Source organism: Colletotrichum acutatum (genome assembly GCF_030867785.1).
Source record: "Colletotrichum acutatum strain CBS 112980 chromosome Unknown BDZ83scaffold_72, whole genome shotgun sequence".
NCBI lineage: Eukaryota > Fungi > Ascomycota > Sordariomycetes > Glomerellales > Glomerellaceae > Colletotrichum > Colletotrichum acutatum.
The window spans coordinates 73,704-90,540 of record NW_026849066.1 but is presented as its reverse complement, the minus strand read 5'-3'; the positions used below and the strand labels follow the sequence as shown (position 1 = coordinate 90,540).

Below are 16,837 nucleotides of genomic sequence, written 5' to 3'. Positions count from 1 at the left end.
TCAGCTCGTAAAGCCATAGCGTGTTTTATGTATTTGAAGGTACGAAGATTTAGTTTCACCAAATTCCAGGTACGATTCGCCACGGAACAGTTCTGCAGTAGTCCTCCCACACCGGCCCGTACTTGGCCGAGCATCTTGCCTCATCCCGAATGCATCGGTGTACGAGCAAGATTGTCATGAACATCGCATAGAACCACACCAAGCACTTCGAAGATCCCACTAAAGCGCACATCGCGGTACTGAGGAGCAAGTCTCCAAAGTAGTTGGCATGACGCGACCAGCCCCACCAACCACTGCAAATAAGAAGGCTCTGATGACTCTGGCCGTCCGAAGTCTTGTAAGATGCTACCAAGACTTTTGCCGGACTCCCCCAAATGGAGCAATCGCCGTTGGAACGACGAACTCTGTCCTTTTGGCTGTTGACAGCCCGGAAGATGATGTACCCAGCAACTCCGATAGAGAAGATGGCGACCTGGTGAAAAGTTGAGGTTCTTGCTGGGTAGAGCCCGAGAAATTGGGTTTGAATGGTATACATGCTCGGGAGCCAGACAAAGGACCCCCAAGCTAGGTAGAAACCGAAGTGGTCGTGAGCAATGTCAATGGTGCGCAAGTACCAGGACTCATTAACGAAGAAGTCAAGGACGTACACTGCGTGCAGAATAGTGACAAGAACAATGTTGGGATCGATCCGTCCATGGATCTCGTACTGATATGCGATGTTGGACAGATCGCTATATTTGAGTCAGCTTGTGTGAAGCTGCGCCATTCTTCCTGGAAACCTACATCAGTGTCCATGCAATTATGCCCGGTCTGCCATTGGTGAACAATTTCAGGTCAAAGTCGCCCCAAAGTCGTGGATTATGCTCGATTCCCATGTAAAAGTCATAAAATATGGATCCTATCATATGTCAGTCATTGTGTGACCATGGAAAAACATGGTGACCGTTGGCTTACCACTGAACTTCCGATCATCTGCATGGGTTGGCCTGAGGTGCGCTTTGATGAAAGCCAGGACAGATAGCAAGAGACCAGCAGCATTCATTGTGAGGACCAGGCCACCCCAGTTCTTCGGGATGAAGGCAGGATCCAAGAGGCCGAAATAGCAAAGCGCAGCGGCAAATGCATGGGTAACGAACCAGGCATTGAGCCCATTGGTACGATAGGTCAACAGATGGCCGGCAGGACTTCTCTGGCCGTCGTGTATTGGGCCTGGCAAATATCGAAACAGGATGCCTTGAAAGAGGATCCAGAGTGCAAACACGCCAGTGGACTTGAGGCTGAAGCATGGCCAATTTGACCATACGACAGATATCAATCCATCTTGCAAAGTAGCTTTCAAGAAGTCGGACAGAGAGCCTTGGAATGCAAAAATAGTCACGGTCGTGGAGATGACCAAAGTCGGCGCAAGCATCACAAGAAGCAGTGAGCCGACTGAGCGCATCCAGGATCCGCGACTTGATCTACCCCAAGTTGGCCGTTGTGCGGGCTCAAGCTGAAGCCGAGACCGGCAGTAACCTTTTCTCATCCTCACGAAAGTCGACTCAGGCGCCGAGGGAACATCTAGAGACTCCATCTTGATTGTTGACGATGTGGAAAGAAACGAAAAAAAAAACGCGAATAGATGTGTAAAAATGCGAAAGGAGCGACTTCCTGAACTTGGTGTTGGTACAGATGCTGAATGCTCGGAGAAGTCTCCAAATCTTTCGTGTTGACATGTATATATGTTATCAACACTTGCCCCCGAGTCACGTATCAATCATCATGGCGTCTCGGCATTGAGTGCTACCAAATTGGGCCGTCTCGACCGGAGAATCTTGCCAACAGCCCGCCTCGCTCTGAGACTGGAACATTGTGGATGCTATTAACCTAGCTTGGCGCGCTCAGAGGCTCAGCAGGAAGCTGATCAAGACTGATGGAGTATGGGCCCAGGGTAGTGTGCAAAAGTGGGATCAGGTGTTTAGCATAGCGTCGCTCCCTAGTCCTTGAAGCACATGAATCGGGTCATCCCATACACAGCACGCGGAGAACTGGTCATGCCCCCGTTTCTTCCACTGAGTCTATCTCGGAATCATTCGTCCGGAGATCGGCACAGGCTGCGGGTTCTAGATCTTGCAGGAAATAAGGTTTCCGGTCCGCGCGCAATACTCACAAAACGTTATACCAGAGCGGTCATGATTGAAACCGAAAGCGACTAATTATGTGACTCGGCGACAGCAATTCGGCCGACTCAGCCTGGAGGTCCGGTAGCAATATGGGCTCGCTTCCGGCCCAGAACATAATGATTACCATAGCATAGGACTTAGACTTCTCATGCAAATTGATGTAACCTTTGGCTTCGAGTGAACATCCGTGGCCCACAAAATCCACGATGGGCAGTGGCCGGACGGGCGTACCATTGAGCTGGTGCGATGACTTTTGGCAGAATTGGGTTTTGGCAACATTGTAGTTGAACAGGAATATCAGAAACCAGTGACTATATTTGAAGTGGATTTGGAAGAGATTGTGACACTCTTAACTACATGTTTTCTGAAGTCTGGAGGTTGACATAGCAATCCTTGGGCTCCACAGTTATGCTCTCCCTGAGCTCATAGGTGCTAAGGTTGTCGGCGCATGGCTTGAAAACGAAATTCCACACAAGCAACGCAAGAACCATGCGCAACTCAAGATAGGCGAGACGTCTACCAAAACATCCTCTTGGTCCACCACCAAATGTCAAGATTGGCCCTGCTTGAGGATCAAAATCAAAATCAGACAAAGTCCAGCTGTCTTCTTTTCCGACGAATTCTTCGCTGAACCCGCTCGCTCCCGTCTTTGGTACAAGCCAGCGCCCAGCACAGAACTTTCCTACGTCGTCGGAAAGCCAGTCTGGAACTCGCTTGGCTTCTTGCGAAGTTCTACTTCTCACTTGTTCGTCAACGCCCAGAGAAGGCTGCACGTAGCTCGCCCCCTGTGTGAAGATGAAGATTGTGGTACCTTTCGGCACGAACTTCCCCATCACGATAGTATCATTGACAGCTTCGCGTGTTAGAATCGAAGCTGTCCGTGAGAGTCGTAGAATCTCTTCCAGGAAGGCATCAAGATACGGAGCTGTAACCGTTGTGAGTTCGGTTACACTTGGCTGTCTCCTCTCTTCTACAGCATCTGGATAAATTGCCTGGAGATGTTTGCGCAATGTATGCTGTTGTTTCTGATTATCGGCTAGAAACTTCACAGCCCAAGACAAGATGGACGCAGACGTTTCATGGCCCGCGACGATGTATCCAAGCAACTGTCGTGAAGTCAGCATGAATTTCTCGTCTAAGGGGAAATCAAAAAGTTTACCTCGTCTTCCAATCTCTTTGAAGTGAATGAGGGTTTACGTCCGGACTTCTTGGCTGCTGTCACTTCTCGCAAGACGATGAAGTCTAATGCTGATTTGGCTGCCTTCCCTCCTTGGAGCGATTCGTCGCTCAGCGATGATACTGCCTTTTGAATCTGGCTCCTGATGAACTGGTCCTTCTTCACGAATACACTGCTCACTCTCGTGAATGTCTTCAACAGCCATGCAAACTGTTTTGGGAAGGGCGACGTGACAACCCTGCCCATAAAGTGGGTGATATCAACAGTAGCCTGGTACTCAGTAGGAAGCCCAAGACTCTTGAAGCATGCAGGCTCTTTCGGATCTGTTGGCACTAGGAAGGGCCTATGGCCTGTTTCTCGCAGTATGTGCTGCCGGAGAACACCGCCATTGCTTGTCTCGCCAAAGGCAGCGGACATGATGATATCTAAAGCAGCGTTCTGAAGATCGTGATGGGCTTCAAACGGACGGCCTGCGGCCCATTTGCTCTTCACACTCCACAGCTCTATGAGAGATAGCGCTTTGCTGTAAATCTCGGGCGCAGAAACCTAAGTAGGCAAAATTAGCTGAGAAAAGCTTTCTAGACCGAAGTCGTCAAAAAAAACTAACCTCATTCAAGAATCCTGGGGCCATCAAATCCTTCACCAAGTCCTTGTTGCCTTTGAATCTGGCGTCAGCTGACACCATCGAAAGATGATGCTCAGGTAAAATGGTCGACATAGTTTCTGCATCCCTTCGGCAACGGTCAAATTCCTTCGTTCGCCGTGCAACAATGTCGTAACTTTCACGATAGTCAAACAAAACCACACATGGCGGTGCAAATGGGCCTAGGAAGACCTGAACCATTGGTGACCCGTGTTTCTGAGCCAGGTCGCGCATCCACACAGTAAAGCCTTTTCCGTGGGTTCTTGCATGCTGGAAGGCAGGAAGGTCACCCAAGAAGCTTTTCAGAGCGCTCTCGTTGTATGGAATCCCAGTGAGAGGTCTTGGGAAGCCTTTCAAGTAGATGTAATAAACAAGCGTAAAGGTGAGAAATATCAACGCCGGGATGGGTGACTGCAACACGATGGAAGCCGCATGATAGGTGTGTTTGATCATGTTGAGAACTTTGCGGGATGGAGTTGATGAGTGAGGATTAATTCCTAGGAAAATCATAGACCACGGTCAGATAGACTACACCGAAGGGAATCGCAACGAATGTGATTATAGCGAACGAGATAAATTTTAGCTTGCTTGAGGGAGGCTGATCATATCCCTGTTGATCCTGGGACCCTGTCCCTACAATGATCGGTTTCGAGACGACCGAAATTGTGGCTGGAATACATAGCAATCTTGGCAATGGATCGCTTATACATTACTATCAGTACGTGTTGACCTGTCCGGAATCCAGGCCAGGCTGGAAAACACGAGAGGACCGTGCCTTTTATGGTCCTTCTCCATATGGGACCGAAACCGAAGTTGTCACGAGCTATTATGGCACGTAGCAATGGGCAAAAGAAGTGTGGCAAAGCTAGCTTGTATGACTATAGATGAAATAGATAACGGAATATGTCAATATAGGTAGGAAATGTAAGTGAGGTCCCGTGCTAGCGCATGTGACAGTCACTTCGAGACAGGCCGAGTCTATCCCTGTTCCATGACAGAAGTCATCCAGTCTGGTAGATATCCAAACTCTATCCGCCTGACCGATGCTAGTGAAAGTCGGACTGGAGATTCAGCTCCTTCAACAAAATCGGATGGAATGGCAGAAGTCCGGATGAGTCCAGTCCGAGCCTTTGCTGGGGATAGAACCACGTCGGGGTCGACCAGGCAAGGAACACAAGAACCCATAGGTATCCGACAAAGACCCGAACTCTGGACGCCGAATGACACACTGGCGCTTGTTTCGAGATAGCCTGGATAGCATCTTCAGCGATGATTCCAATGGGCTGCAGCAAGAAGAACATAAAAGCACCGGCGTTCTTTGCTGTCATTCCCATTGCGATGTCAGAAGTATGATGAATCAGACCGGAAATGAAAAAGGAGATAAAGATACGAAGGTATCTAGAAACCAGTCTTTGCCGGAATGGGAAAATGTGGTGTTCAATGACATCGGCATGGCCTGTGAGGCCACTACGCAGACATTGATGCCATGAGGTCCTGAGTGGAAGATTGTCAGCAAATAGACTGGAACGCAATTGTATCGTTCGACTTACCCCCAGAAGCCCCTAATGGTTGAGGCAGACGAAAAATCCCCATAGAGTGGAGGACAGTCCTCGACCTTGCATAGAAAAACGACAACGAACCCGAGACAAGTAACTTCGAACATGAGTAGGTTTATGAGAGCGGTGCAGGCCCAGAACGACAGGGTCCCAATGATGCGGAACGTGATGTCCGCTTGCGACAGCCTGACGAGACCCTGAAACGCCAGCGCTTGTTTGTCGCGACCGACAAAATTCGGGTCCGGAGGCGGAGCCTGCGTCATGAGGCTAAGAACCTGAAAGGCAACCAGGATCTTGAGAGATCGTTTCAAGACAAATGCTACCCGGCTCTCTGGGGGGTGTGGAGACCGTTGTTGTAATCCAGGGACATGTTTGACCTGCCACCTCGTGCCGATTCGTCTGAGCTTCCAAAGCAGCATTAGAGATTCGTACGTTCGGGCCACGAGAGAGGCAGAAGATGGGGTGAACCCAGCCATGCTCTTGGTGCGGGCGTCCGATTCCCAGATGCCATCCCACTTTCTGACTAGGACAAGCTCAGAGGCACTCATAAACTGAATCCATAAAAGTGGAACGATCGCGGAACGCCAGTGAGGATTGGCGATCCACTCACTAGACGCGAGCTGGAGCGCGTAAGTTAGGGTCGCGAGAGCAAAGACTCCGGTCAGCCGGATGAAGGACTTTGACGGAGGAAGAGAGAGAGTGATGAGCAGAAATGTAACCAGGAACGTAATCAATAACGACCCAGTAACTGCCGCACCACCCGGGTAAGATTTTATGAGCATTGTTGCGAAAAGAGGAGTGCGTACGTCTTGGCGTATGACAGTAATCGAAAGCACTGGCATGGAAATGGTACAGGCTGGCAATGAGAGATGCTTCTTGTAACATCAAGCGTACTTTTCAAAGAGACTCATCGAGGCAATAAATAGAAGTTTGCAGCTTTGTGTGCTCATAAGACCGCTTGTGGCAGCTTCACGGCACTCAGGTGGCGGACTTGTACCTGTTCTCGGTAGCTAGGATGAGGGTCCAACCTCTGGGAAGGATGCGGGCAGCATAATCCTTGACCACACACAGACGGCTACATTAGTCATTTCGACTTATGAATAGATTTTGAGAGCAATAGATGGGCAGCTAGAAGCCTACGAGTTCCACATTATCAAACCGAGTCCGAAGGGAAGATGTAAATAGAATCATGACTGTATCGCAAAAGGTCTGCGATCTCAGTGTTATAGCTCCTTACTCTCCAATCTCTCGCCATACTCGTTGCTTTACCAGGCTGAAGACGTATTCCTCACGATGATAGACATTACTGAGCTGAGCCATTTGCTAGTTGCTCTAGCTTTCTTACCTACAGCAGCATTTTTTCTCTTACGCTTGGTTGAATACTTGACCCTTAGACCCGGACCAAAAGAGCCTCCTCTGGTTAATGCTTCGATACCTTTCATAGGTCATATACTCGGACTTCTGAGATATGGAGTGTCATATTACATCCATCTGAGGTAACTGAATACAGATGGGGCACTAAAACCCTTGATCTTATCAAAGTATGTTTTTCTCGACGGATTATTGACTTTGAAAGCAGATCATCGACCAAACTTCCAATTCTGACGGTGTACTTGGCCTCTCAGAAAACGTACATCGTCAACTCACCAGAACTTATTGCCTTGATATCTCGTCGCTCAAAAGAAGTTGATGGCAATGTTCCCTTCGTCACCATCGTCTATGGCAAACTATTCGCTTTTTCTCAAACCGACATCTCGGAGTTGCTGAGAAACCCGTTGCAGAAAGGTTCGCTAAGACAGGAAGCCCACGCGATGGAGCATTCACTTCTCTCTCCGGGTTCTCTCTCTCTGAAGGAGGTTTACGAAGAGATTTTCAACGGCCTAGCAAACCATGTCAACAACATCAGCGAAGGTCCAAGAACCATTGCCCTCCAGAATTGGCTCCAAGAGATATTCACAATATCGACTGCAAAGGCCCTTCACGGACCAGACGGCCCTTTTACTAACAACAAAGAGTTGCTGCAGGCATTTTGGTATAGCCCCATAGCTTTGCCTTATCAGAAGGTTTATTGACTTTTTCACAGGGACTTTGAGAATGGCCTCAAGGCTCTGACGATGGGTGTTTTCCCCACCATCACGGCTGCGAAGCCAGCAGCGGCGCGTCAAAAAATCGTCGATGCTCTATTGCAATACTTTGGCGACTCATTTCCCGAAAATACTGCCTCTGAATTGATTCGGCGTACACGCAGGCTTGCACTGGATCACAGTAGAGGGCCTGAGTTCATTGCTCGCTATGGTCTGGGCCTCATGACCGGATTCCTGATCAACACAGTACCTGCAGTCTTTTGGATCATCCTGCGTATTGCTAAAGATGAAGACATGCTGAAAAAGGTTCGCCTGGAGCTTTCTCTGATCATCCAGCCATGCGCACATGATGAGAGCTTCTCCACACTCGAGGTCGCCGCTATTCGTAAAAGCTGCCCGCTTCTCATGTCCATTTGCCATGAGACTCTGCGATGCATCAGTTCTTCGACTGGCACCTTTCTGGTTCACCAAGATGCAGAAATAGGCGACGAATATATCCTGAAGAAAGGAGCCATAGTCCAAATGGCTGCAACAGCGATTCACTCGAATCCAGATGTTTGGGGTGCTGACGCCGACGCATTCGAGCCGGAAAGGTTCTTGAGGCCGAGCAAGGTACACCCAGCAGCAAATCGGACATTTGGAGGCGGCAGCACTTTGTGCCCCGGAAGGCACCTTGCAGTGGACGAGATGATTACATTCACGGCGATGTTTCTCTCTAAGTTTGACGTAACTTTCCCCGATGGCGCAGATAGTTTACCCAAAGAAGACGATACGAATATGCTGTCGGTGAAAAAGCCAAATTCGGACGTCTTGGTGGGCATCCGAACAAGGCCGGAAACCAAGCATCAGAAATGGTGCTTTTCCACTGGCACATTGAAGATGTAGTCTAAAGCATCGGATCCTGATGTTCTTTCTTTCCTTCCGCAAAGCATATAGAAAACTTAGAAAATAAAGCATTCCCGCTGCAAACCCCGGTCATAATCTCGCCGCCCAGTACAAGCTTGAGTGATCCGCCTCCAGGCATCAAGTTGACTCCATGTCAGGTGAGCGCTAGGGGCAAGCAATCCATTTGTTAATTTCTGCCATACGAGCTTGTATGTCCTGGTCCCTGTCTGAAAGTTAAGATCTTGATACGAAGTACAGTATGATGCGAGTGACCTGAAATGATACTATCGGCTGAAACTCCGTGGAAGCCGTGGGTAGCGCGTCAGAGGGGGGACTGACAATGTGGTAGCTGCTCACCTAGACTGACTCTTCGTAGCTAAGCCGATTAAGTCGCTCTCGCTCTCGAATATTTCCGTCCTCGCCGAAATGGGCCATTTTGAGATCCGTGGTCTTGTAGCTATGCGCTCTCACTCGGCTGTCTCGATATCGCAAGACTAGGGTAAACAGTCATCCGGATTCTTCTCGGTCGCCTGCGTCTTGTCTGCCCACTTACAACGCACAACCTCCTTTCCTATTTTCAAGATCTCCTTCTCTCACGTTGTATGCACGTCTGCAACTAATCATTTTTTCTTTTTCACCCACACAAGCATCAATCCATCATCGTGTCTATCACAGTGATCATGTCAGTCAATGACAGCAGTTCGGCCACTGCGCTGTTATTCTTTTCAGCTAATACGCTTTCCAACCAACCGCTGGGCCATTTCCGAGTCACCCATATGTACTCTTTTTTGACTACAGCGGCTGGCTTCATCTTGCTCTTGACGTTTTACGGAGCCTTCAGAAGAAAAGACACTATTCCGATGGTGAACGCTCCCAGATTCTGGGAGCCTCGGTTGCTGGTTCAGTTCTCATTCCTATTCAATGCGAGAAAACTCGTGTCCAAAGGCTTGAAACTGAATCGAGCGTTCCGCATCCTGACCGATATAGGCGTCATCACAGTGGTTCCCTCAGAGTTTGCGAATGAAATTCGGACTGACTCGCGGCTAAGTTATTCACAAGTAATCACTGAGGTATGTATGACAGCATCTTCCACACTCATAGGTCTGAACCCAAACTAATACGAGACCCGGATTTGTAGAATTTCCATGCTCGGTTCCCTGGCTTCGAAGGTTTCCGGGAAGGCACAGCCGATGCGGCACTAAGTCGTGATATCGCCAGAAAGCATCTCACGCACTCTCTAGGTATGAACATGCTCATTTGCTGACGAGAGTATCGTATCTTGACTAACGTTGGCCATGTCAGATAAAGTTACAGGAGCTCTAGCGGAGGAATGCACGGCTGCATTGAAAGATCACTTCCCAGATGCGAAAGGTATGCCTGAATGAAGAAACGATACTGCCAATGACCTTGATCTAACATCTGTAGTAGACTGGACAGAGATCAATCTTCGTGAGCATGTCCTGAAGCTTGTGGCACGTCTTTCCTCCCGCGTCTTCCTAGGAGAAGAGATCACGAGGAATGATGATTGGATAAAAGTCACCACTGAATACACCACTGATGCTTACATTGCGGCCAAAATCCTTCGTTTGTGGCCGGCCAAGCTTCGCCCATTGGTTCACTGGATACTGCCATGTTGTATCAAGCTCCGCCGACATGTTTTCAAAGCGAGGAGTATTATCATAGCTGCCATTGAGCGGCGTCGCCTGGTAAAAGAAGCGGCTATCAAGTCTGGAAAGCCTATTCCAACATTCAACGACGTGATTGAGTGGCTTGAACAAGACACCAAAGACACGACAAGCGATTACGATCCTGTTGTTGCGCAACTCATTTTGTCACAAGCCGCAATTCACACCACGACAGACCTGCTCACCCAAGCCATTCTTGAGATTGCAGCCACTTCGGAAATCGTCGAACCTTTACGATATGAGATCAATGACGCCGCCAATAGATTGGGATGGAGCAAGGCGGCGTTTCACGAGATGAAGCTCCTTGATAGCGTGCTGAAGGAGAGCCAGCGCCGGAAGCCCCTTGCAATGAGTGAGTTATAATAGTAACGCATTTTTAGACAACGCACTCAAAGCTAACGCGCACTTGATAGCATTCATGCACAGGCTTGTCTTGGAAGACACAACTCTATCTAATGGCGACACAATACCCAAGGGGAGCGTCATTGGAGTTTCTGCAGACAAGCTATGGGATCCGAACGTGCATGAAAACCCCGAGAGATTCGATGGGTATCGTTTTGTTCGCGTGCGGGAGAGTGGTGATAGCAAGGTTGCAAATCAGGCGCATCTTGTGAGCACAAGCCCGAATCATCTTGCGTTTGGCTACGGGAAGCACGCGTGTGCTGGCCGCTTCTTCGCCGCACATGAATCCAAAATGGCGCTCTCAAACATTTTGCTGAGATACGACTGGAAGCTAGCACCGGTCTCAGCAAACGAAAAGCCCCTTGAGTTTGGTTTAGTGCTTGTTGCCAATCCAAAGGCAAGGATCTCTATGCGATTGAGACAGCGTTCATAGTTGTCGAGCTGCATGAGACATTGGACCATTCCCTGCATATACACACACAATGTTCAACCTCGTATTTCATGTTTGAGAAACGGCCGTCAATATAGTAGTCCCAAGAACCTTGCATTTTCCACCCGCGTGCCCAGGTTGAAGCGCACATCGCCACGAGATGTTAAAACGGACGTCTGGAAACTAGGTATGTGGACTATTTGACTGGGTACCCCAGTCACACCAAGAAGCCAGTCAATTTGAGTCACAGTCACCTTGCACTGATCCATGTCGGAAACAAGATATATTAAAAAAAACGGCAACAGTTAGCCGTGGTTGCGGATTTTATAGCCAAGCATTCGGAAACTTAATCTGACCTGAAGTGAGGCAATGGCTAGAATGCGCGCGGTAGTTCAAGTCAAACACAGGTATCACGAAATCTCAGCCCCGGCGCGACATGACTAAGGTCACCTCGCCGAACGCGAAAGCGAATCTTCTGCTGGGCAGATGGATACGATGTTTGCAAACCGCATGATGAATTCCTCAGTGCTTTTGTAACGGTAAAACCAAAAATTCGTCTTTGGCTTGGCTACAGCATTGTTACCCGATTTTAAGAAAATGTATCTATCTAACCTGCTTATTCCGCGCTCAGAGACGTACTTGTCACAAGTTCTTTCTGCCTGACAGACATTCCTCTTGATTGTCGTTGGTTGAATTCCTAGCTCGTTTGGATATCTAACCACTGGTGGCTTTGATGATGCCCGAGTCACTTATCAACACCTCTGCCACAGACCAGGGACAGTCAACACAGTTCTATGGTTCTGCTCTTGTTCGGATCTTCAGCTATGTTGTTCTTGCGCTCTTTCCGATTGTCGTCCTGGCATTTAGCAGAATCTCAACGCCTAGCTTGGATCCGAGGGAGCCGCCACTCCTGAAGCCGACGATACCTGTTGTGGGACACCTCGTCAACATGCTCTACAAGGGCGGCAAGTACTATCTAGAGATATATCAGTCTTCTCAGGGCAAGCTTTCGACAGCCACGCTCAGCATCTTTGGCCAAAAGGTCTATCTAATTGCCTCTCCCTCTCTGGCACAGGCAGCTCTCCGCAACCGTCTTCTTTCCTTTGACCCTTTCGTCGTCCAGGCCAGCGATGGCCTGGTCAGACTCAGCGCAAAGGCAAAAGAGCTTTTTGTGGACGGCACACTTCTCCATGCCTTCTCCACGACGGTATCAACAGCAACTGCACCAGAACCCATGCGACGTATGACGATTACGGCACTTGCGGCGTTTACTGATGATCTGAATGCGCTAGCAGCCGGGCCTGAGCATCAGCAGGAGATCCAGCACTTGTATCACTTTCTCAGAAATCGGATCGCCGTGGCCGCAACAGATTCGCTTTACGGCAAAAAAACAAACCCATTCAGACATGACCCTCGTCTGGTGGATGATATCTGGTGCGTTGATTCAAGCTCCCGTACAGTTTTCAATTTTAACAGATCATAGGACATATGATGATGCATTGACCTATCTTTTCCCTAATATCAAGCCTGAGTGGATAGCACCAGCTGGCAATTCTGCTCGAGAGCGACTTCAAGGTGTTCTTGTCAAATATTTCGAGCAAATCCCTGACGAGCCGTCATTCCCACCAGACGCCGCAGAGTTTACGAAGCTGCGGGCACGTATCATTCGCAACTCTGGCCTCAGCGACACTGACCTGGGCCGACTTGAGGTAGGCATGGTGGTAGCCGCAACAACCAATAGTGCCCCAATGTTCTTTTGGTTTTTTATCAGCGTCATGTCTCGACCGGAAATTCTGGCTAAAGTACGAGAAGAGGTTGAGCCGCTGGTGACCCTCGGAAAGGAAGAGATCACTGGGCCCAGTGGAGCTGCGACAAAAGTAGTCGCAACAATTCATACCTCTCAGTTGACCGATTCCAACATCTGCCCCTACATCACTGCGACACATCGTGAGACCTTGCGTCTCTTCGACTCTAATACAGCAACACGACACGTTCTTGATGACACGACACTTCCTGACGGAACTCTGCTCCGTGCGGGAGGCATTTGTCATATTCCCGCCGGTGTTGGACACCGCCATCCAGAGGCGTGGGGCGAAAGGGACCCAAATGAGTTTGCGCCTGAACGATGGCTCGAGCACCAAGTACGCATGTCGGGGTCAAGCGGTATCACGCAGAAGATGGCCTTTTGGCCTTTTGGTGGCGGCAAGCACCTGTGCCCTGGTCGCAACTTCGCCATTAACGAGAACATCACCCTTCTCGCGGCATTGGTCACAGGATTTGACTGCGATGGTCTCCTTGTTCCTGAGTGCCCTATCGCAAACCTCACGGGTCAAAGTGTCCCTCCGCCAAAGAAGCAAGTGAAGGCCACGTTCAGAAGACGAGAGGGTTGGGAACACGTCGAATGGAAGCTGGAATATTAGAGGTTCAATAACAAATGAGTAGTGAGAGTGTATTGTATACTTCGTGCTTTTGAAAAGTGACCTCATTCAAATGCAGCCTCAACTTACATGTTAGCAATGTCTTCGTTGCTTTCCTGCCGTCACTAAGACCTGCCCTTCAAGCCAATATGAAGCCTGGATACGTCAAGCTTTTGGACTATAACAATTGTAGGCTCCTTTAACACGTCTTCTCACTGCAGTCTACTAAAACTCACTTGGAGAGCTTTGAGTGGCTAGACCACTTCGAGAGTCTCACGCGGGCAACTTTGATGGGAAGCCCAACCATCTTTTGTTATCAGTGACTAACGCCACATACCGATATAGGTAGATACATCAATGCGTTGGGATATTGGGTTCTGAAACGTTTGCTCCACGAACGAATTGGGAAGGATGTCCATTGGACAACAATGAGCGGGTGGTATACCTACGATTAGCAACAAACGAAAGTCACAAGAATCATTAAAGTTGTGGATAACATAGAAACCTAGAAGGCTATACCGGGCTCTGTACCCTGGACGATATTTCACATTGTGCACAGGTATCGCACACGTTACACGACGAGTCAAGACTGCGCCAAGGTATTGGAAAGAGACTTGGCCTTCACCTGCCCCGTGGAAAGTCCAAGGGCAGGTAAAACATACAGTTTTGGATACGGCTTTGGAAGTTGATACCCACTTCATACTCGGGCTCGGTTTCGGGCTCATTGCCGTCAACTTTGCCGTGCCGTTTCGCTAGTACTTAACAACTTTCACTTCGGAACATGTTCTCTACCACTCACAGTGTGTGTCGACTCTTCCAAAAGCTCATTAGCCGTGCAATTTCCATCCACCAGCACGGGTTTGCTACCCTTAAACATGTTTTATTCACACTTTACAGTCGCAGAAGCCACGCTTGCTGTAGCCATCTTAGTACGTCGCCCACAACGACCTTGGCCGCGGCCATCATAGCAGTTTTAACCCCGGCCCTTAGTTCTCTATTCATCGCTGTGTAGTCATCATCTATCGCATCTATTTCCATCCCCTTCGCCGTTATCCTGGACCGAAACTTGCAGCAGTAACAAAGCTTTATCGACTCTATTTCACAGTCATAGGGGATGGTGCCATCGCTCCCAAACGGCTTCATGATCAATATGGCCTTATTGTCCGGATTGGGCCAGATGAGCTCAGCTACATTGATCACCGGGCATGGAAGGATATTCATGGCTTCCACAAGTCCGGGCAAGACCTCTTCGAAAAGGACTTGGTAATGTATGGACCAGATATTGCGCCCAACGTTCGGGGCCTGATCCGCGCCAACGACTCAGGGCACAGACGTCAACGGCGGATATTCAGCCATGCATTCTCAGACAAAGCACTTCGTGGGCAGCAAGACCTCATTCGAGGCTATGTGGATATGCTGGTTGAAAAGATCCACCAGGTGCACCGGGTGGCCACGTGTCAGGGAGACAAGTCGGTGGAAGTGACTCGTCTGTACACTTTCACAACCTTCGATATGATGGCAGACTTGACCTTTGGAAAACCCTTAGGGATGCTCAGTGGCGAGAGCTTCGTGCCCTGGGTTTCTATTATCGAGGAATCACTCAAATACTCGGGATACACCTTACTCCTTCGTGCATACCCAGTTCTCGAGGCGTTCTTCACGCGTTTGATACCCAAGAGAATAAAGGCAATGAGAGATGAGCACATCAACTTCGCTGTAAAGCGGGTTGACGAACGCCTGGAGCAAGGCACCGACAGGGGCGATATCTGGAGCTTAGTTGAGCGTAACGCGGAGCAGGACAACATAACTCGAGAAGAGATGTACTCTAGCTCGTACGAGTTCCTCATCGCAGGATCAGAGACAACGGCAAGTCTTCTCAGTGGATTGACTTACTTCCTCTGCAAGAACGAAGGCAAGATGAAGATTCTGCTGAAGGAGATTCGCAGCCTGAAAAGAGACGAGCTTACGATTTCCAAGCTCCAAGGTTTGAAGTACCTCCAAGCCTGCATCGATGAGGCTATGAGGCTCTATCCTCCTGTTGCCGGAGCATTGGGGCGCGTGAAGCGAGTCTGCGGGGCGAATATCTGCGGTCAATGGATTCCAGAGGGGGTGAGTCATCGAAGCCGCGTGTATCCGTACCGTATATGGAGACGCAACTGCTGACCAAATGGCAGACGACGGTAGGAATACCCCATATGGCAGCATATCATTCTGCAAGACACTTCAGTTTTCCAATGGAGTTTATGCCAGAACGTTGGCTTACGACCGCTTCATCTAAATTTTCAGACGACAACAAGGAGGTTTTCCAGCCTTTTCTCTACGGGCCTAGGAATTGTCTCGGAAAGAGGTATTTGACCCTAGTTCATAGCTCTAGTCTCTTCGACTTTAGATACTAACTGGACTAGTTTAGCTTATCACGAAGTTCGACTGATCATCGCTTCAATCTTGTGGAACTTTGACGTCGAGCTGGAAAACACGGAGGTGGATTGGCTTGAACAGAAGTGGTATGGATTCTTCGAAAAGAATCCGCTGCGTGTGAAGATGACACCGGCTGCATAACCTGATGTAGATCAAGTTTACCTATTGTATTTCAATGTACTGGTTGATCCGTGTAGAGGGCTATTGAGCAGCCTGACGTTACGTACGGGAATCCGCAATATGGCTCTCTGATCGAAACAATGTTTTAAGAAGAACGCTGCAACTCTAGGTTATTCTATATGCAATTGTCTTCACTTATGCAAGCCCACCTCCTTATACTCTGATTCTTAAACCATCACCTCCTTTAGTCTCTTGCCGATCACCTTTCCGTCGCGCGGCATTAGAGGAAATACTAAGACTAATGGAAAGTGGATGAGTTAGTATAGCCGGGGGATGCAGTAGCAGGAGGACGAGCAGGAGCGCTAAATAACACAAGCTTACAACGTTAGCAACCTATAACGCTCGCGCCAAAACTATTACGGCTAGCTAGTTATAATAAGTATATTAATAAAAGTTAAGGCTATAAAGGCTAAGTAAATAGTACCGTAATTATAAATAGCTTTTTTAAAGTTATATTTATAAATTATAAAATAAATAAAGCTTTGGTAATTAATTATAGTTTTATTAAAAAGGGTTTTTAATAAAAATAGCTAAAAGTAATTATAAAATTTAATACTAAGTTAATTATTAAAGAAGCTATAAAAAGTTTATTTTTAAGCCTAGTTTAAATCTATACTATATATAAGTCTCGTTCCTAAATATATCCTTTATCCTATACGTATTTTATTTATTAATAATTATTAAATGGATTTTAATAAGCGCTTATTTAGAGTAATTTATTATAACCTAATATACATAACTAAGACCAGGGCCCGCCCCGCAGGCCCGTAGCGGCTATAGCGTACTATATATATATTA

General features: G+C 48.4%; 6 protein-coding genes across 6 annotated transcripts; 4 read left to right on the top strand and 2 right to left on the bottom strand.

Annotated features, from left to right (window-relative positions):
• Positions 1-55: 55 nt before the first annotated feature.
• Positions 56-1,573, bottom strand: BDZ83DRAFT_721033 (ergosterol biosynthesis ERG4/ERG24 family protein; the record flags this gene model as incomplete). Its single annotated transcript, XM_060512341.1, has 3 exons — positions 56-731; positions 784-898; positions 955-1,573. The coding sequence occupies 3 exons, from the start codon at positions 1,571-1,573 to the stop codon at positions 56-58; spliced, it is 1,410 nt and encodes a 469-aa protein (XP_060362988.1).
• Positions 1,574-2,515: 942 nt separating this feature from the next.
• On the bottom strand, positions 2,516-6,320 carry BDZ83DRAFT_742365 (cytochrome P450 monooxygenase; the record flags this gene model as incomplete). Its single annotated transcript, XM_060513109.1, has 5 exons — positions 2,516-3,268; positions 3,322-3,885; positions 3,947-4,393; positions 5,164-5,476; positions 5,533-6,320. The coding sequence occupies 5 exons, from the start codon at positions 6,318-6,320 to the stop codon at positions 2,516-2,518; spliced, it is 2,865 nt and encodes a 954-aa protein (XP_060362987.1).
• On the top strand, positions 6,208-8,507 carry BDZ83DRAFT_721031 (cytochrome P450; the record flags this gene model as incomplete). Its single annotated transcript, XM_060512340.1, has 3 exons — positions 6,208-6,302; positions 7,115-7,570; positions 7,622-8,507. The coding sequence occupies 3 exons, from the start codon at positions 6,208-6,210 to the stop codon at positions 8,505-8,507; spliced, it is 1,437 nt and encodes a 478-aa protein (XP_060362986.1).
• A 776-nt stretch (positions 8,508-9,283) lies between these two features.
• BDZ83DRAFT_581964 (cytochrome P450) lies at positions 9,284-11,027 on the top strand (the record flags this gene model as incomplete). The annotated part of the gene is made up of 5 exons (XM_060505506.1): positions 9,284-9,577; positions 9,646-9,748; positions 9,810-9,878; positions 9,933-10,544; positions 10,606-11,027. 5 exons carry the CDS (start codon positions 9,284-9,286, stop codon positions 11,025-11,027), a joined length of 1,500 nt encoding a protein of 499 aa, XP_060362985.1.
• Positions 11,028-11,760: 733 nt separating this feature from the next.
• On the top strand, positions 11,761-13,444 carry BDZ83DRAFT_581932 (cytochrome P450; the record flags this gene model as incomplete). Its single annotated transcript, XM_060505505.1, has 2 exons — positions 11,761-12,458; positions 12,508-13,444. 2 exons carry the CDS (start codon positions 11,761-11,763, stop codon positions 13,442-13,444), a joined length of 1,635 nt encoding a protein of 544 aa, XP_060362984.1.
• Positions 13,445-13,590: 146 nt separating this feature from the next.
• BDZ83DRAFT_742364 (cytochrome P450) lies at positions 13,591-16,176 on the top strand (the record flags this gene model as incomplete). Its single annotated transcript, XM_060513108.1, has 4 exons — positions 13,591-13,630; positions 14,454-15,550; positions 15,616-15,788; positions 15,847-16,176. 4 exons carry the CDS (start codon positions 13,591-13,593, stop codon positions 15,998-16,000), a joined length of 1,464 nt encoding a protein of 487 aa, XP_060362983.1. The 3' UTR covers positions 16,001-16,176.
• Between the last annotated feature and the right edge of the window lie 661 nt (positions 16,177-16,837).